The following is a 20976-nucleotide window of genomic DNA, read 5'->3' as shown; positions in this document are numbered from 1 at the left end:
GTGAATGTTCATATCAATTGACAATTGACCATTCTTCAGACATTCTGCACACGTACTGTATCCCTACTAGTTAATTAATTCACAACGAATAGATAACTATGGCCAGAGTCCTGTGGTGCAGACAGTCGTGCACGACTTGGCTCGGTTTGGTGCAGCAGAGTGGAAAACATTCAGCGGTAATTTAGCCCTGCCAATTCCACACACACCACCGCTGGTAGAGGCTTGGCTACTGGCAAATATTTATTTAGGGATTGTATTGTCTGAAAGACTGTATTAAAGGAGATTAAGAAATCAATTCATGTTTCATCCTATCCTGAAACGATAGTGCAAGCCCGTGGCAGAGAAAATGAAAACGTGCCCGAACGATTATCATTCTAAAAAGTTCATGTGGAACTGTGTGATAATAGATTGTTCGGGGGCTGAACGCAAGCCTTTAAACGCAAAGACAGAGGTCACAAATTGCTGCACAAATCTCAAGTTCCACTCGTATAGGCCAGTGGTTTTCAACCTTTTCAAGCCGTGACGGCCCAAAATGATCCTATTTGAACTGCAGGGACTCACCCCCCACCCTGACAAGCACTTGGAATTGTAAGAGGCAAGGCATTACATTTAGTTTGACTAAGTTCTATACAGATAAATATTGTGAAAATAGCTGATATACAAGCTCACAACGCCTCACAACAAGAGGCTTTGTGATCTTGTAGATCGGCTATTTTTTTTTATTTTGTTTGCCTCTTTCTTATATGATTTGACAATTTGGTCAATGTTTGACCCGTTTTTATAGTATAGTTCGTTCATTACTTTTGATGCAGTAATTATTTTAGGTATTAAAAATGTCTTAAAAGATCCTTAAATTGTCATTAAACTCTCTTCTCGGAGCCCCCCCTCAAAATCCCGTGGGGACCCCCCTGGGGGTCCCGACCCACAGGTTGGGAACCACTGGTATAGGGCTATATAGGCAGCAACTGTTCTATGCAGACAGAGTGCCGTGCGGGCATTTAATTTAGAAGTGTTAATGCCAATAACCAGGCAGACTGTGAGGGAGAGAATGCAATTTACCGATCTTTGGCTGAGTTGTGACGCCAGCATTAAAGTGATGTAAGGAGTGGATGGGGAGGGAGACGAAGTAGAAGAGAGAGGGGTTTCGGTCAGAGCTCTGATATTCTCCTCACTTTCGGAGAGCCAGAGAGAGAGCAACTCGTCAGCGGGAGTCTGAACAGAGGTAGGATGAATTCTGCAGCGTTATTACTCACCCGGCCGGACACACATGGACATCAACGTCAATAATATATATAGGATCATATCAGTTGTTGTTTTTTTTTTTTTACCCCTATATGATGATATCTGGACCAATGTATTTTAAAATTATATATCTCCCGTCCAAATTGTCAATATTGCTTTGGCTATTGTGATCGACGTTATAGGATTTGAAGCATAAAGCCTGTAGAAACATGGACAAATGCACAATTCGAAGCTTTACCATAGCCTATTTGCATGTGAGCCAATGAACTAACCTTTTTATGAAGTTTACGTCGTGACAAACATATCGGTCGTGACAAACATAACCGACGAAAAAAAAAGAGAAGACAATTTGTTTGTAAACGAGCACCAAATGTGTTTTAGCGTGCGCAGGAGACACGCACACGGAGCAGTAGTCCTATAGAGAGGTTGTGTTTTTATTACATTCGCAGTAAATGCGCACTACTCCCAGTCCTTACGTGAGGATCATGTTTAATGAACCGCTTCGTGTGTTTCTCTGCTCCAGCAGAACTTTTTACTTGAACAAGATGTAAGGAGCAGATTCCCAGCACTGTCTCCAGAATCAGAACCTCGGACAGCGACAAGTCCAGTTCAGCACTCCCTCACCCCAGAGGAAAGAATCAGCACCTTGGATAGCGTCGGTCCAGTTCAGCACTCCCTCGCCCAGAGGAAAGAATCAGCACCTTGGATAGCGTCGGTCCAGTTCAGCACCCCTCACCCAGAGGAAAGCGCACGGTGCTCTCACACGCACGCACAGCCATTGACAGAACATGCTGTTCCACTGCCATCGCCTTTTGAACAATATCACGATCTGAGCTGCTTGACCACCACAAATGGCGTCGGCAATAATACCCGCTGTTGTATCCAGTATGATGATGATAAAGGCACCAGAGACCGGGCTGGCAGGGGACGCCAGGGTGACGAAAACCACAGAGGACTGAACCCCCCCCTTCCACACCCCAAGACACCTTTATACAGTTGACAAGTTAATCACACCATGGGGATAAGGCACCTTTTGCTCCTGCTCATATACCTGGACCCAATGAGCGTTTTGAGCGCCGCTAGTACGGGGGGCAACAAGAAGGGGAAGGGGGTGCCCAAGAAGAACTCCAAGCCTAAAGAAGTCAACGCCACCGCGGTGGTCCCCACGGCCGTCCCGCAGAAGACCCTGCAGCTCCCGCCGCCGGTCGTCAGCAACCACGACACCTGCCTGGGCTACTACGACGTGAGCGGAGCGTACGACAAGATGTTCGAGTGCAACAACACGAACCACCGCTTTTGCTGCGGGACCTGCTACCTGCGCTTCTGCTGCGAGTACAAAAAGGACCGCCTGGACCAGCAGGCCTGCAAGAACTACCACACGCCGGACTGGGTGAAGACCGTGTCCCCGTCGCCCGTCCCGACGGGCGAGACGTACGACCCGAGCATGGATCAGACGAACACGGCCGTCTACATCACCTGTGGGATCATAGCCTTTATCATAGTGCTGGGAGTGTCGGCCAAAGTTGCCTACGACAAAGCCACGGAGCCGCCTCAAGAAATGAATATTCATAGGTAAGTCTGTGGCAGCTATATTTACTCTATTGTGTGCACTTTGTCCAAATTATGTCAAAAACAAGTGGCCTGATCCTGTGCACCTGCTTTTTAAAATATCTGCCTAAAAGTCATGATAACAGAGAAATATCTGCAGTAAAATACTCACTGTTAATTTATCCATTTGTAAGTCTGAAAGTGTACAAATGGACCACTACTGGTACATTTGGTTACATTCTCAGAGTTAGATTAACATGGATGATTTTACTGTGTAACTGTCCATCCTACACAATGTGCTGTATAGATACAGTATGCGGAAACCCACCAAGAGAGCTCCATCTTTCTTGTATAACCTTGGCCTGAACACATGGGCACATATTGACAGAGCATGGGCGGGCTTAGAATGCTATCGGCGGACACGGGTCACAGGCCACGACTGGTGCCATCGACAGCCATGACTCATGCGATGACATGAACTCCATTTCACACACTAGGGTGCAGTGAATAATATGCCTCCAGAATGGTAGTGGTGCATTGAAGGTTGTCTAAATGCAGAGGAACCATCACCAAAGGGGCTTAATGTCATGCTGAGGTTTGTCTCCCACAATGTGCTGAAATTAATTAACAGATGATCATCTAAAGCCAAAACTGATACCCACAATGCCTTTCAGCTCGCATTCCATTAGATTCACAGCAGATAGGGGGACATCGAGTCCCCTCTGTGTAGCTTCCTCCAAAAGCCCAAAATAATTGCAGAAAATGTTCAAAGGGAAATAATATCAAAGTGATTTTTGGTGTGCTGGCACAGTAACGATTATTTTGAAACTGGAATCCAAAACTTATTTCAAAGAATAAAATGAACATTTTAACCAATCTGTATTGTATAGAGTGTGTGAAATAATGTACAGTGTCAGAGGTGATCTCCCTACTGTTCCATTGAGACATTTACAGACCCCTGGTGTTGGGTATAGGACACTGACTGGTTGACAGGTAGTACTGCATGAAGCTCATAAGTGCAAAATCTCCCCAGGCCAAATATTTTTTAGATACTGTCTAAGGTAGAAGTTTGGTCTCCCACATGGGAAACCATGCAGTGTTTAACCACTTAAACCCCACATGGGTAACCAGAGTCCCTCAGGGCTCAATACTAGTGTCTTTTCTGTTTTCTGTTGTTGTGGGGAAAGCTTTCGCTGAAAATAGCCGATCGACAAGCTCACAATGCGACGCAGCGCGTCACGTTGTGAGCTTGTCGATCTGCTTCCTCACAGGAAGTGGTTAAATCCTGGGTCGGACATGAAACCTACTGATTGCACCTTTAACAGAGGGCTTAAAAATAACCCCTTGGGTCATTTTATACATATACTCAGTTAAATTAAATTAATCCTGAATATTTCACTGTGTGGTGTCGTATAAAGTGTGTACGTGTTTGTCAGAGAGATAAAGAAAGACTGATGCCTCATGTCACATAATGATGTGTTGTTTTGTATCCGCTTTATATTGTAATCTGTCTAATTGTGTTTTTAATCAATATCACATGAATGCATGACTTCACATCTAAGTCCTCAGTCTCGTAGTTTACCCGAGGGTGTCAAAATGGACCTGTAAGAGTACATTTCTCATGAGTTAATGGAGGATGTTGAGATTAAAATGGCCCCCTCTTTGAAAATGAAACAAGCAATAGCCCAGACACACTAAAGATGCATGTTGTGTACATTTGGATCATGAAACACACAGCAGGTCAAGGTACACACTGCACACAATACTCAGCGTCAATTTACCCTTTTAGAACTCAGAGAGTGTGAGAATCTAAAACATTTCCTACACTCAGAGGTCAAGTATCACTGAGGATTTGACCGTGTACCTGACTTCACAGAGTCAAAGATACAATCAGAACTTATTTTAATAAACCAAATGTTATGTTAACCAATCTGTATGGTAGAGTATGTTCATATAATATAGCTACATCTGCAGTGGTTGGAGGTGGTTCACAAGGTGGACCCTTGTGGTTGACAAGTAATACTGCCTGAAGCTTGTACGCGCAATATCTCCCCCATGGCCAAGTGGGGATTTGCCCTTGGATGAGTGGCAGAAATTTGGCTGCTCATTCAGGAGACGTATAGGTTCGAATCCCAGGCGGAATCATGAAAGTTACTGATTGAAGCTTTAATATGCACTCGTCTACTCCCCCATCCTCTCCTCTGCCACCCACTGCACATCAACACATACTCTATGGCATTCTGGTGTGTGTGTGTGTGTGTGTGTGTGTGTGTGTGTGTGTGTGTGTGTGTGTGTGTGTGTGTGTGTGCGTGTGCGTGCATGCTAGATTGGGATTGGAATGCTTAAGCCATTAAAACCGGGAAGGCGTCTGTGTCATTCATTTTAACAACCGTAACCATTATTTTATACTTTGGCTTTTCAAAAATAGCAGATCTACAAGCTCATAGCACGTCACTTTGTGCCACTCTATGAGCTTGTAGATCTACTATTTTTTGAAAATGTGTGCAAATCTTTGAATATATATCTTTTTTTAAAGCAAACATTTTAAATCAAATATCTTTGCTCCTGGAGGTCCCTGGAACAAAATATTTTTGAGATGGGGGTCCGCAGCCAAATACAATATAATGTTGGGGGACATGAAAACATTTGAGAACCACTGCAATATACGCTTTTCAGAAAACAGTTTTGCAGGATTTAGAAGACATTTGTAGAATAGGCCTCAGGTCTTAATGGGTTAAAAGACATAGAGATACCATCTATACTGTAGATATTGTATATAGATTCCTGGGCTGTTTGCCACTCTCCCCTCGGGGCCGGGGACCTCGCCATATGAGGGTTATCATACATGGCTGGACAACACATGTTGTACGCTGTAGGCCACATCAGTGAACAAACGCTGACACATATTATTTCCTCTAGATTAAATAGTTTTTCTTTTATATTGGGTGCTTAATTCAACACTTGAGTGATCTTAAGACGGTGAGTAATGGATAACAGTAAGGTCGGGCGTTTTATTAAGGTCATACAACTCAGCCGCCACAGAACGAATTCAATTACAGAACGCACAGCCAAAACGCATAAGGGACCAAGCCAAACAAGAAAATATATACATTTGTTGCAAAGGTTAAGCTGCTGAAACATTTGTCATACAAGCGTATTGCGTCCCTGCAGCAGAAACACAGATAATTTGATTTCCTCATCAGGAGTGACGCCAGAGAAAAGCAAATAAACATTCTTTTTTTTTTTGCTTTTCTTTCATCATGCTTGGTTTTCCTTCACTTCTCCTCTGCCCCCTTGAGGGCTTCATCACACTTCCATATGCACCTGGTGCGGTCTGAAAAGCATTCGTATTCAACCCAATTACTCTAGATAATCATAAACCCAATGCTGTTTTCTCTTGCAAGAGAACTGTCATATTCGCAGAAAAACAAATCAACCCCTACCCGTTTGTTATAACACAATATTTGGTTAAAAACCATCCTGGAGCCATCAACGTGTGTAGAAAGCAAGGCGTCATCACATAATTTCATTAACTCTTACAAAGATGCTTATCATACAAAAAAAATGTACACTTTAAGATCCTTTTTCTCCATGGAACATAATTTCTTACTTAATGTTTTTGCTGTGTTCCCATGCAGGGCCCTTGCGGACATTCTGAGGCAGCAGGGGCCCATTCCCATCTCGCAGTACGACTGTGAGAACTTTGCAGCTATGAATGGCTCCCCGAAAGACAACACGCCCGTCAGAACGTCGTCCAAGAACCACTACACTCCTGTTCACACCTCCAAGTCCAACCATGGTGAGTGAGATCTCTCATGTCTCTCCAATGAATTCTCAAGATGCCTGCAGCATTCCATAAAAAACCTTTTTGCTTCGTGGCGAGTTGTGGAATGGTCTTCAGCCTAGCTGCAAGTAACTTTTATGTGCATTCCTTTGTGTGCCTACGTACTGCATAATCCTCAGTCAGTGTGTCAATCAAGGTTTGAGTTGTCTTTTGCTAGTTTTCCGCCCGGAGCTTTGAATGTGTGTGTGTGTGTGTGTGTGTGTGTGTGTGTGTGTGTGTGTGTGTGTGTGTGTGTGTGTGTGTGTGTGTGTGTGTGTGTGTGTGTGTGTGTGTGTGTGTGTGTGTGTGAGAGAGAGAGAGAGAGAGGGTGTTTTGTGTGTGTACAGCTGTGTATGCATGCATACAGTCCATATCTGCTGTGCACACTGTTTCAGCAGAGTAATCTGCTATGTTAACATCCAGTAATCACGCGATTTGAGGGGGGAAAGCGCGGCGCAAGAGAGATAAAGATAGAGGGAAAAGAGAGGGGCCCCGCTAGCGGAGATAATTATGGGCTGGCGAGGTAACGCAGCCCTGCCGTCTCTGACAGCATGGAAGTGATGGCCTCTCAGTTGCTCAGTGGGTGAATCCGCCAGAGCTCACTCCCAGGCGCGCAGCACAGCTCTCGATGCACACGGCATGATTCAACCCCGCGATTCAGAGAGCAGACAGGGGGTATAAATCTGAAATGCAGCCTCTCTCTGCAGAGGGGGAAAAAAAACAGGGAAAGAAAAGAGAAAAGAGTCACATGGGCACGGACTGTTTCCAGGGCAGAGCTGGTTTTATCCTTATCAGATAGAGAAAGGCACAGACAATGGACAGTGAGAGAAATGGGGAAAAGCGGAGATCTAAGTGCCTACCCTTTCTACCTTGACGTTCAGCATACAGTATGTTGTTGGCAAGTGCAACATGTTCACCTGGCTCACCATATCAATCTATTCTTAATCCGGGCCAAGCAGCCACACGGTACAATCCAGAGTGTTAATTTTGACTGTGCAGCCATGCAGGGGACGTGCCTCACACTGCTGTGTGTGCAAGACTGTTCTGCATGACCTTGTGTGTATTCAATCCTCAGTAGAGGGCGGGCATCACTCTTATCTGCCTCTCTGTGTCTCTCTCTCTCTGCTTGACTCTGGATATTTGCCCGCGCGCACATGATCACAGCTCAGTTCAAGAGAAACATAACTCGGCCTGGCTCGACTCTGTTCAACACCCGAGTCCATCCAAGCCAAGCAACCCCTTCATCAGGGACCCTGGCAGTCCTAACGGGGGTTTGTACATGAAAGGCAGTGACAGCCAGAGAAGCGAAAAGCGTGGGTAATGTGTGTGTGTAAATTGGGAGTGCCATTCCATGGCCTGACAGACTCAACGGTATTGCAGTGAGAGAGGGAGCCCACTCACTCACATAGAAAATGCATATTCATGTGCGCACAAATGCACATTTGGCACAGTTCGGGCATGCAGTTCTCCTGAGGAGTGGGGCTCTCGGTTGGAACCGTTGTGGAGGGGAATGGCACTTCACTTCCCTAGCCTTTTTTTCTTTTTGGAGACGGTCTTAAATCAGGTAGAGAGACCTCATAAAGTGAGTGGGCAAAGGGCCCACAAGCACCCTATCGACCCGAGTTAAGAGTTGGAATAACACCCGTTTGCCCGGCTACTTGCTGCAGGGCCAGGAATAGCAACCTCTTTGCCAAAGCATTTCTCCTTTCCGCAGCTTAATTTAGACATAATCCTAAACTTACCTGTGGACTGTTTCTGAATGCAGACCTTGGTAACTGTATGGTGCTCTCCCTGGTGCATTGCAAAACTCTTCTCTGCATTTTGAGAATGATATATTCTCTCTGAAACAGGGGAAAAAAAAGAAAAACCCGGCCCTGAGCAAAAAACGGTGCAGACAGCATAATATGATATCGGCACAAGGACTGCTATTTTTATTCCCATCCACTCTGCATTGTTGCCAGGCTCAGATCCTCGTTTAGGTCGGAGTGTAAACATAGTGCTCCCTGCAGCCACAACAAGGAGAGGACCTTGAGTTAGGTGCCTTCAGCAGAGTTTGCCGGTGGTAAAAGTAAACAATAAACTGGTTTCCATGAGTAATGCAGTTTGGCCCACAGCGCTCCACACATGAAGTTGATTTATTTACCTTACACCACAGGCAAAGATTTGTCTTTTTCTTCTTTTTTTGGATTAATTTTTCGGTGTTTTTCTTTCTTTTGGAAGTATTGCTTGGTTTTGTATCTGAAATTCTTTTAAATACTCCCAATCCCATGTACCAAAGAAAATGTGAATAGGATTGTGATGCATGGTGCTTGACGTAGTGCATCAGGAGTGTAAGAGATAATTCATACTTTGTTGACCGTGTCCACTTGACCCAAACAACACTCGCTCAACGAAAATGACCCTTTTTCAATTGAAAAACACGGCGAAGTGGCATAAGAATATGGCTATGTTGGTTCCTGGCAATTCCCTGCTGTCTCTTAAAAGGCCTCGACTGCTCTCAGCGTCTTTTAGAGCATAACTACTCCAGTGAGCTTAAACAATCAACCCCTATAAGCGTAAAGGTCAGTGGCTCTGCACAATTAAATACCCTGACAATAACATAACAATTACGGCTATTTGGCCTACTTTGACATGACCACGGGCTACTTTTGGGCTCATAGCCTTGTGTGTGCGTGTGTGTGTGTTCTTTGTATCGCGTGTGTGTGTGCTCTTGTGTATTTCCTGCCATGACTTACCCACGCAGCACGCATGAGTTTTTCCCGAATAATTAAACAATGATTTAATTACTTTAATGATTTGCCGACAGGCACTCTTGTAATCATATTCAGTGAATCTCAACTTTTTCGTTTTTTTAACAAAGTGGCCCCCGCATCCTCTCGCTCCCCCGCCAAAATCCCACTAATGACTTCCAAAACTGTGTAGCTTTAACATCTCCACAGTGATGACCTTGCTGCCCCCCGTTCCCCCCCCCCTCACCCCATTTGGCACAATAATAATCATCCCGGCGTTTAAAGCAGTATTTCTGTGCTGACCGCATCAACATGTTCTTCCTCCTGAGTGCAACTTGTGTCAAACCTCAGCATATAAGAGACCCACCTAATTGACTCCAGTGCTACCTCTCATTATTGCAGCTTATTATGAGACGCAACCTTTGGCCCCACTCTGTGTGTGTGCGCACGTGTGTGTGTGTGCGTGTGTGCGTGCGTGTGTGCGTGTGTGTTTGGGGGGAGGTGATTGGGAGAGGTTCAGGTGTGGTATCCATCAGGGCATCTTTCTAGGCCCCCAAACCTGCTTTTTTATCGTTTAGTCACTAAAAGATAATAAACGATAATAATAAATGAGCACTCAGTGTGCACTAAACTTTAGTGCAGCAGTTCTCAACCTGTGGAACAGGGCCCACTGGTGGGCCGTGAGGCTATTGCAAGAGGGCCCCCAAATAATTGGCAAAACACTAAGATTTGAATGATTATATAAAATGCATATTAAAGAATAATGGGGGAAAAAAGGTTTCGATGTTTCTTTAAAACCTTGAAAAATTCGTTTTTTCATACTATATATATAAGCATACTATGTCAGTTCCATTGATCCAAGCCGGAAAACGCAATTGATTGATCATTCAAATAAACTTGATCTGAAAAAAAATGCATGCGGCCCATCCATCTGACCACCGTGTTAAGTGGTCAGATGAGTGGGCCGCGAACGCTTTTGAGTGTTAATTTAAAGGAGAATTCGCCCGACGTTTTTCGTACCTTTTTTATGATGTTATGATATCCTAACCCCCCACCGGAAGTCTAATTACGCCAAACCTCTTAGCTGAAAATCTGAAATCTACAAGCTCATAGCATGTTGCAGACGCGTTCCGAGCTTGTAGATCTGCTATTTTCGGCTAATGTTTCCCCCAGAATAAGGATGCAAGGGTTCAAGTGGTTAATGTAAAAATACAAATAAATAAGTCCCTATCACACAAAGATTTGGTGGCCCCCCTGCAGTACCTCTGAGGACCCCCTAGGGGCCCCAGAACCCCTGTTGATGACCCTGGACTTAAACCTTCAGTTGACCAGTGTTTTTCCCCAGGGCTACTTGGACCACTCCTTTTTCCCTCTACACCAAATCCCTTTGCAGAAAATAGCCAATTTACAAGCTCACAACGTGTCGCATTGCGGCACGTTGTGAGTGGTATTTTCTTTGTATGTTTACCTGTAGTGAAGAATTTGCTTAGGGCGCTGGTTCGGGTTGTATGGAATTGTCACTTGAATTCTTAATGACAATTGGTGTTAAAAAAATAAGACAGCATACCAGATAATGATAATTTGAGTCTGTTGTATTTTCTCTGAATGTTTGCCTATATTATGACATATGGCCCAGAATATGGCTCATGTAGTTACGTATTTTATTAACTTTTTTTTGCATGTATCTCACGGATAGAGAGACAGAGATACAGAGATACAGAGATACAGAGACAGAGAGACAGAGAGACAGAGAGAGAGAGAGAGAGAGAGAGAGAGGGAACAGCCAGACACTCAGATATAGAAATACATAAGGGGAGCAGGGATCTATCAGTTGAGAGCCTTCATTGAGATGATGTGCAAGGCACCATGTCCACTACAGCAGATCGGCATCTGATAATGCCATAAAATCAGTATACCATGTAAATTACCTCCTCCTGGCTGTGTTAAGGCTTAATCGACCTTGGAACTGAATAACCTTCCTAGTTGCAGCCAGCCGCACAGCGCGCCATCCTCCGTATTCCATAATGTAATTATCTGATTATTCACATTTTTCTGCTTTTCGCGCAAATGGCAGAGATACAGGTGACCAGAGAGAGCGTTTGATTTATTTTTCAGATTTTTTCCCTTCTTTTTTTAAGTATTAACATCTGAATTGAAAGTCACGATTTCCCTTCCATCAAGGACAATAAATTCATAATGCGTAGCCTTCCCCTGCAGCTTGTCTTAATGAGTTGGGGAGGAGGGAATCTGGAGGAAAGGGATTGTGCTTGAAGGGTCTTTCAGGATTCAAGTGTTGTCATATGGGGTGTGTGTGTGGTGCCTACCAATGACATACGTGACAAAGGAAGACAATAGCGTGTGCGCACGTGTGTGTGCTCGCTTACGCATGTGTGCTTGCTCACGCATGTGTTTGTGTGCGTTTGTACGTGTGCTTGCATGTGTGTGTGTTTGTCTGTGCTTATGCAAGTGCATTTGTGTGTGCTTATGTATGTGTGTGGGTCCTTATGTATGTATGTGCCTGCCGATGTTCACGAGCGCGCGCGCGCGCGCACACACACACACACACACACACACACACACACACACACACACACACACACACACACACACACACACACACACACACACACACACACACACACACACACACACACACACACACACACACGCACGCACACGTAATTACCTCTACAATGGAATGGGAAAATAACCCTAGTGGCAAATATATGGTGCTCCATCTGCAGTCATGGAAGCGGTGTGGGCAGAGTTTAGATTGGGTTCAAAGTGCTCTGGTATGTGGGCGGTGGAAACATATTGCTTTTCAGATCACCACCTTTTGTCTGCTTGTTGTGTTTCACATATCCCTGTTTCCCCATTACAATTAGGAGCTGACACCACAGGGAGCCTTTCTATCTGATACCACGTAAAAAAGAAAAGAATCAGGACATGATGGTGGCTTTTCAAAATACATATTTGTATTACCATTGAAACCAAACGTGTGTTAAGAGGTCAAACCCTCAAATCCACCAACGTTCCTGTCGACATTGTGAATTTGTCTCAGCCCATTGTTGCAGATGTTCATAGTGATGTGTGTGTGTGCGTGTGTGTTGTGTGTGCGTGTGTGTGTGTGCGTGTGTGTGTGTGTGTGTGTGTGTGTGTGTGTGTGTGTGCGTGCGTGCATCTGTCTGTCTGTCTTTACGCATGCGTGAACAGGTCTCCACTATGGCAAGGAGAGTGTACGCAGCAGTGGCGGCCACGACCTTCACAACTTCATCTCCTCTGGTTTCGTGACGCTGGGTCGAGGCCATCAGAAAGGTACAGTGACAGCTCCTCCTGCAGCCACATGTACATCTAACATCATGTCACCTGTCCAACACTCACACCTAAAGGACCTCTCCTCTTCTCTTCTCTTCTCTTCTCTTCTCTTCTCCTCTTCACTCCTCTTTTCTCTCTCTTCTCTCTCTTCTCTTCTCTTCTCTTCTCTTCTCTTCTCCTCTCTTCTCTTCTCTTCTCCTCTCCCTCTTCTCTCTCTGTTACTCTCTCTCTCCCCCATCAATCTATTCCAAGTCCTTTGTCTGTCACGTATAAGATCAAGAAAAGTATTGAATCATAGCTCCCCTTCTTGTCCAGGCTCATTGTATGACCATGTAGCATTGCTGTGATGTCGTACTTGTAACATAAGAGATAACAGAAAGACGAATCACAAACTGTTTCCACATTTAATTTTCATTCCACCCGTTCCATGAACCATGAACTTTCCGCCTGCCGCCTCTGCATTTTACAATTAAATGCATGCAAAACACATTTACTGCAACTGATGGTGTCAGAGTAGAGAAGGTGACCCCCCACACACACACAAGCACACGCGCACACGCACGCACACACACACGCACAAACACCCTTCCATTAGTAGGTATAGAGTTTTCCCATGGGTAATATACATATTAGTATGCAACCATGTTAGCCACGCTCTTGTGATTTATTTCCATCCATTTTTGCCTTCACAAATCAGTACACCTCGAGGGGTTTGCCAAGTTACTCCGCCTGATACTGCTAAAGTGAATAATTTGAGATAGAGAGAGACCTTTGACTGAGCTTTTATAAAAACTCTATTGCCTTTTAACACATCAGGACATTAGAAATAATTATATAAAAGAATTAAACAAACAAACAAAATAAAAAACTAAGACACATACAGTAGTATTTATAACAGCACACACGTATACCCATATACCATATACCAGAGTTTACATTCTGTTAGTGTATATTTCTTAGAAAGACAAAATCAATCATTTGTGATCAATGAGTAAGTTCAGCTTCGACTGACCCTGCTCCCTGGATTCTGTTCCTCCTTGGCAGGCAGATACACATTTTAACCTGACCTATAGAAAACATCGAGTTGGCCAAAACATTCTCCTTTGTGATGCTTTGTACGTTGGGCCAAAGATGAACTTTGCCTCGTTTAGCTCTTCAGCCAAAGCTATTACAGAATCCATCCCTGCATCAGTGCAAACAGAACCACCAAGTAAGCTTTGGACACCATAACAAGATCATCTAAATGTCTCCTCTTCCTGGTAATAAAAAAAAAGGATAACTTCTGTGAACTCTAGGATCTATCAGTGCCGTGTTGTCTGTTTTTAGCCATGAGAGCCGTGCCCTGCATGCTCTCCCACTGGAGATTCTCTGTAGGAGTTTTGTACAGGGACCTTCAGCTGTCCAGCATTGAGGAGCCTGGTGGAAACACTATACTGACCACCTGGTTTCCGGTAGTCAGTGGTTTTCAAAGTGGGGGCTGCGGGCCCCAGGGGGGGGGGGGGGGGGGCGCCGGGCGCCAGGTAGCCTCGTTCCCAGCCTTGACTCATCTGCGAAGAGAAAAGCCTGGTCATGACCTAAAGCAGAGAGACTTCCGTCGTACGTATTTCCCCCGGAAACGATATTTTTCGACCAATCACAACCCTTGTTTCATTCCCGGAGAATGTAAACAGATTCGTAAAGCGTGTCAACGTCGTTTCCTTGGGCGGTACTTCCGCCAAATTCCGGTACTTCCGTTTAGACACTCAACCGGCTAGGTCTTGCCCAGCGTGGGCGCCAGGGGGGGCAATTGGAAAGGAGAGGAAAAAGAACACTGTTGGCATCCCTATTTTAGTAATTATTGTCAAAATTAGTTTTAAAATGTCAATAAATAGCAAAAATAGCAGATCCAACAAACTCACAGTGTATCCCAGTAGGGGGGCTGCAGCCAGAGGCTATGGCTATTTGGGGGTCTTTGGCATGGAAAAGTTGGTGGGAACCACTGGCCTAAGCAGTGGAAAGTAACACTTACTTAAGTAAAATTTTGAGATATTTATACTTTACTTGAGTATTTCCAATTTCTACATCTCAGAGGCAAATATTGTACTTTTACTCCACTACAATTATTTGAAAACTTTAGTTACTTGTTACTTTTCAGATATAAATATATTATATTATGAAACATATATTAACCACTTCAGCCCTATTTTATACCTAGGCTATTTTCAAATAGCAGATCTACAAGCTCACAACGCGTCGCGATGCGACGCGTTGTGAGCTTGTAGATCTGCTATTTTCAAATATTTTTGTACTTTTACTTTTGGTACTTTAAGTATATTTTGATGCCAATACTTTTGTACTTTTACTCAAGTTAATTTTTTATTCTGGACTTTTACTTGTAACAGAGTATTTCTATATTGCAGTATTGGTACTTTTACTTACAGTAAGTAAAGAATTTGAATACTTTTTCCACCACTGAGCCTAAGTAAATCTGCTAGTTGGGGTGTTGTAAATGAGCATAGCGATGCCTCTTCTTCCTCCCAGGCCTCCACACTGCAGGCAGAGACAAACTAGAGCTGGACAAACCATCTGTCTTCCATAATAGGTCTACATCAGACTCTATTACTAATGCCTCTCTGAGCGGACCGGGAATTTAAGTGAACTCACCACCTTCATTTGCTGTACTGTAGTATCAGGCCAGCAGCTAATGAGAGGACGAAATATAACCCAATCAATATCCACAAAGCACAAATTGTAAGCTTTTGCTCCCCACAGTCTATCGTCTGCTATGACCGCACTGTTCTCAGTCTGTCTCCAGCGGGAAGACGGAGGAGCCGGTCGCTCTTATTATTTTATGTGCGGCAATGCTTCTTACGCTGAGTGGTGTTGCCATGCAGCATGGCAAACCTGCTGCAACAACACCAGAGTAATATCGTTCACGTACAGGAGTGCTCCTTTACTCGGGGACATTTAGAACCATACATTTCACAAGCTGCCTCTGCGCTGTCAAAACCCGGTGATTTCATATTCATCGCTCTAATTACAACAGCTGAGGAACATGCCGTTGATTATATAGGAGTTCAGATTTATGCCCGGGTTTCCAGATGGACCGGGCGGGCTCTTTCCCTCGGTGGGGTGGTGGTGCCAAGGGGTGTAGATTGCATTGCAACCACCAGCTATATCAGCATCTCTTCTCCTTTGGAACGTACAGTGTTGTGAGCTTGGCTCAAGGATAGCGACTTATCCACAAGCTTGTAGATCTGCTGTTTTCACAACTTTGTTTTCACAAATTCGAACATTTTTTGAAGACTTCTGAGAACATTTTGGGACATTATGGCCTACAATGACATGCCCAAAATAGGTTTGCCGGGTTGAAAGCGGCAAATCTTGACTTTGTCGAACATCCAGACAGCAAAAACGACGTTATTGTATTTCCCATTATTTCAGCTGAAAAAGCTCAAAAGCTTTTTTGTCAAGCGGCGGTCAACACAGTCATTCTGTATAGATGAGCCCTCAGGCAAGCAACTGCAGGGAAGTACAGGCTACTTCCCTGTCACGTTTCTAATGAGGAAACACTGCCTTTATGTTTACACCAAATTAGCTGTATTTTCTCATCGCTCCTTCCTCGCAGTTTGTTTTCATCCCCAGAGGGGGTCCATTTCACAAATCTATTCATATGCACGCAGCGTTTGGCAGAAAAACAGATACTTTGTATCCACCAAAGATTAGTTACAAGGAAAAGCAGATAAAGTTTCACGAAATCCTAGGTTATTTGTAATTCCTTCCACCCCGTCTCTGTACAAATAACAACAAACAAAACAGTTGTATCCCTAGCTGTCATGGGTATGTTACGGTTTGGCCTCCCATGTGTGTGGAGTGGTCAAGTCAGTGCTTCTGAAGCGATAAGTCGGCTTTGATATCTCCGCTCCACAACAAATCTAAACGGACAGACTGAGTTCTCCGAGCGGAACGTTTACAATAAAAATGAACTGCGGAAAATAAAAGCACAACACTGTAGCACAAGTAGCCCCCAACCCCCTGCTTTTTTAATCGAATGGATTCCTCATCTCTATTTGGTGGGTCTTATGCCTAGAGGTGGTTATTACTGTGGATTGGATAGCAAAATCAATGGACTGCTTGTCTGAATTTGGGTTTAGTTGAACGTTATCCTCGGCATGCCACTGGAGTGCAGTAACTGCAGGGCAGTATTGAGCAGAGAAGTCTCAGTGATCGATTTTAGCCCATGCCTCTCCCCTTGCCTCCCTGCCTACTGTATGAAGATAGTCTCTCATACAGATAGTCTCTCAAGTAGGCGCTGCTTAACCTAACCACTTAGACTCTTTTACCAATGCCTCTCGGAGCAGACCCGGGAATCAAGTGAACTCACCACCTTCATTTGCTGTGCTAGAGTATCAGAACAGGAGCTAATGAGAGGATGAAATAGACTGTAAATATAAATAAACGGCTGACAGTGACCTTGTAGATCTGCTATTTTAGACATTAAAAAGGTTGAAAGTGGTTTAGGTGTTTAAGTTTGGCTGTATGAAATGACTGGCAAAACACTAAGATTTTATTGATATTTATTAATAAAAAAAATCAGTTTTCATTATAATACAGATTAATTATGCTATGTTAGTTCCATTGATCCAAGACGGTACACAATCAAAATTGATTAACAGATGGGTGTGCCACGAACACTTTCAAGATGCTGACGTGTGGAAACCTCATAATGTCTGTAAAAACTGTTACTTTTCAGGATTCAAATTCCAAAACAGCTAAAGTAGCAGATCTACAAGCTCATAGCGCGGCACTCGGTGCCGCGCTATGAGCTTGCAGATCTGCTATTTTTGATTAGCCAAAGTATGAAAGCTCAAATCTAAAATGACACCGATGCGTTCCCGGATTGAATGTGTTAATTTACGAAAAGTAAAAAAATGCAGATAGGAGATTTCTGCCTGACAGCGGTGATATGTACAGTACATCCAAAGTACTCAATGTGAGGGCAGCAAAGACATGGGGTCCACAGAATGCAGTATACTGTACGTATATTATTTAACAGAGGTACAATGCGGTCTACAGACAAACCCTGCAGTTTAATGTAAATCATACCCGCGCCTCATTTATATTTATAAAGTTTGCACAGCTTGGTTCGTTCGGTGCTGCTATGGTTCTCTGCTGTTTCCTTCTGTATCCAACATCGCTCTATTTTATTTATTTATGTTTTTTTTTTGTGCTGTTCTAAAATAGGGGGAAAAAAAAGATGTTCAAGAGGCCTGGTCTATTTCTCGGGGCTGTTGTTGGGAAAGCATGGCGTCTGCTGCAGTGCTTAATTATACAGACAGAATGTGTGTTTGGTTGTTAATTATATGGCAGTGTTTACGTGCGTGTGCGTGTTTGTGCGCACACGCGTGAGTGTGTGTGTGTGTGCGTGCGTGTTACTTGCACTGAGCCCCTTGGGCCGGACAGGTGAGGTCGGCGGGGTTGTCGCTGAGCATGGGAGCAGCTGGATGCTTCACATCTTTCTGCCGGGGCTCACAACAACCCCGTGACGACCGCAAAGTGAGTTCAACCAAACAAGCACTGCAGAATATCAAACAACGACCATTTGAAAATCCCCAGGTGACGTGCACACACACACACGCACGCACACGGCGCAGCGGACAAAGAATGCATCATTAGGGATGTAGCGAAGTCTGTAGGCCTGGGAGAACGGTACATGCCATGCTGAACCCAAATGTTTGATGTTGCAGAAATTAAGCCTTTCAGTGAAGTTCAATCCTGACAGATTTAGTGATTCAGTATCAGGCAGGGGTGGACTGGCCATTTGGCGTACCGGGCAAATGCCCGGTGGGCCGCGGGCCAGTGGGCCGCTGGGCCCATTTAATCAAATATTTTCGCTCCCATTTTAGGATTATTACGGTCATTTCAGGGTCGCGTGGTCCAATTATTAGTTACATTAATGTTTGGGCTGGGATGCTTTCCAGCAGGGGCCTCAGTGCGGCTGCAGAGTTCATGTGCAAGGCTGAAACAGTGAAATGCTCTCCACATGGGTGTGTGGACTGAGGGCAGGTGGACATCTGTTCCCTGTATGATCTGCCTTTGTTCAGAACCCTCGGTTTGTCTGTCTGCATGTTTTCTCTATAATTCGGTGAGGGAATGTGGGAATAGATGGCTGGCGTGGTCATTATTTTTCAAACCTGCTTCATCTAGAGAGTCTCTCTGTAAGTGCGTCGTGAGAAGGTAATAGGTAAGAAATCGCTTTGTTCAGAATCCTTGGTTGTTTGCATGTTCTCTTTCATTCTAATTGGAAATGTGGGAATAGTTATTTGGTGCAGTGATTATTCTGCAAACCCTTTTCATCTAAAGAGTCTCTCTGTAAAAGCGAGTTGTAAAGAAGGTAATAGGTAAGAAATCTGTTTGTTTTGAAAAAAATTAATTCTGTTCTGCGTCTCTGAGAAGAGCTGCGCAATCATCTGAACAATCTAGCAACTGAATAGTCATCACATGACACGTAACACTTTACCGATTTACACATTCGAGACGGTAAATTGTTTAGTATGATGCCACAGTTGTCTCCCTCAAATATAAAATGCTAATACACTGTATTGTGTCCCAAATAATTGCATTGCAGACTCGCAAAAACTATACTGAAATGTTTAATTCCTCCTTCCATGTCGTTGGTGTCCTAACCCCATGGCGTTGCCCAATTCTGTAGAAAAGCACTTAATATCACACCCAACAGTTCTCCTACTGTTGACAGGCTGAAAAACATTTACTGGTGCGCTAACGGGCACATTTTTTCATTTGGTGCGTACAGCTGCTTGACTCGCTCCTGTTCCCTCAGCCATCTGTCTGGATCAATGTGCAGTCTGACAAACTCTTTCACTTTCATCCTTTTACTGCTCTTTTGTCCATGTTGTCCAAAAATTAGGAATCGGTGGATGTGATCACAGCAGCCTTTGAGCTAATGAGGACACAATGATCTGCTGTGTGGGTGCAGTGTCATCGGGACTGTTCAGACCGCATTCCGTTTTAAAAGTGTCGGAGTCCCCAGTAATTGTATAAAACTTCTCAAAACATCTCTCAAGATAGATGAAAGAGAGAGAGAGCTCTGAGACAACTTCTGTCTCTTTTTGTTTGGCAATTGTGACGCAATGTTTCTGCAAACACAACACATCAACCGGAGATGAATCTGGGACTTGTATTAATTGTCCTTGTCATGTAGGAGCTACGCTGTCATTTTTATGCACTCAGTGTCACCAGCAGAAACTCCGCACTGTAAATCATTGTCACATTATTTCAGAGTCTTTGAGACGTGTCACACATATTTATGCTTCCCGGGGTATGAAAGGAAAAAGCACACAGCTGTAATGTGGAGATTACGCCTCTTGCTCACCTTGATTGATTAAAAAGTTCTGTCCAAACTAAGAAAGTTGATTGACACAGCCAGCATGTACATTTTCTTTTTTTCCCTCAGCATTTCTGCTTTTTTTTGTATTGATAGTGACAGTGAGACAGGAAAGGTAGGAATGGATGGGGATGACAATGCAGCAAAAGAGCCTCGGGTCAGATTCAAACCCGGGCCAGCTGCGGGAAGGCCTGTAGCCTTATTTATGTGGTATGCGCTCTTCCTTGGTGGGCCACCGGGGCGCCCCCAGCCAGCATGTAAATTTGACTTCAGATTGACAGACGCGATCCTATCGGGCACCAGGTAGCGACTCATCGAAATTTTTGTGGTGTGGTTCAGGGGGGGAGGTGGCGTGGCTGACCTGCTGGCAAAGCGCTCCTTAGAATTACCAATCAGGAAGTTGTTAATAAGGTCCTTGAGAGAGAGCGGCTCCGGGGGCCACAGCACTCATTAGCAGCTACCGGGATCCATCCAGAGGTCTCACATGCAACGAGGGAACGATGAACAGACATCACCAGCCCCTCGCAAGGGTCGTCCTCATCTGAATATGCAAGAGAGGGCGCAATTAGAGCTGAGAGGACGTTTTTCTAATGGCCAGAAACAGCACCTTGTTAATTGCAAAAACATCCAGCCTATGGGTTTTGGCTGCGTGTGTGTGTGTGTGTGTGTGTGTGTGTGTGTGTGTGTGTGTGTGTGTGTGTGTGTGTGTGTGTGTGTGTGTGTGTGTGTGCGTGTGCGTGTGTGGGGTAAGCTTTAAGTGGCTACATCAGGTGCGACATTCTTTATCATTCGGCAGGCAAGCAAGAGAGAAAAGAGAGCAGAGGAAAGGAAAGAGGAATTGAGGTGATATGAAGAGACAGGTGGAAAGAGGAGATGAGAGCAGTGGAAAAGGAAATATCTTTAAACAGGGAGCAATTTAGATGAGTCATCCCTAA

General features: G+C 44.4%; 1 protein-coding gene across 1 annotated transcript in view; it reads left to right on the top strand.

Moving 5' to 3' along the window:
• Window positions 1-2257: 2257 nt before the first annotated feature.
• Window positions 2258-20976, top strand: part of LOC308104600 (shisa family member 6) — a gene marked incomplete at both ends in the record, with an annotated part of 67122 nt that continues 48403 nt past the window's right edge. The window contains 3 exons of the mRNA XM_080455049.1: window positions 2258-2814; window positions 6429-6589; window positions 12556-12657. Coding sequence (XP_080311175.1) covers window positions 2258-2814; window positions 6429-6589; window positions 12556-12657 — 820 coding nt within the window. The remainder of the gene's footprint in view (window positions 2815-6428; window positions 6590-12555; window positions 12658-20976) is intronic.

Source organism: Gymnoscopelus braueri (assembly GCF_963280865.1).
Source record: "Gymnoscopelus braueri genome assembly, chromosome: 17".
NCBI lineage: Eukaryota > Metazoa > Chordata > Actinopteri > Myctophiformes > Myctophidae > Gymnoscopelus > Gymnoscopelus braueri.
The sequence above is the reverse complement of the archived record's forward strand: the minus strand, read 5'-3'. Positions and strand labels throughout refer to the sequence as shown.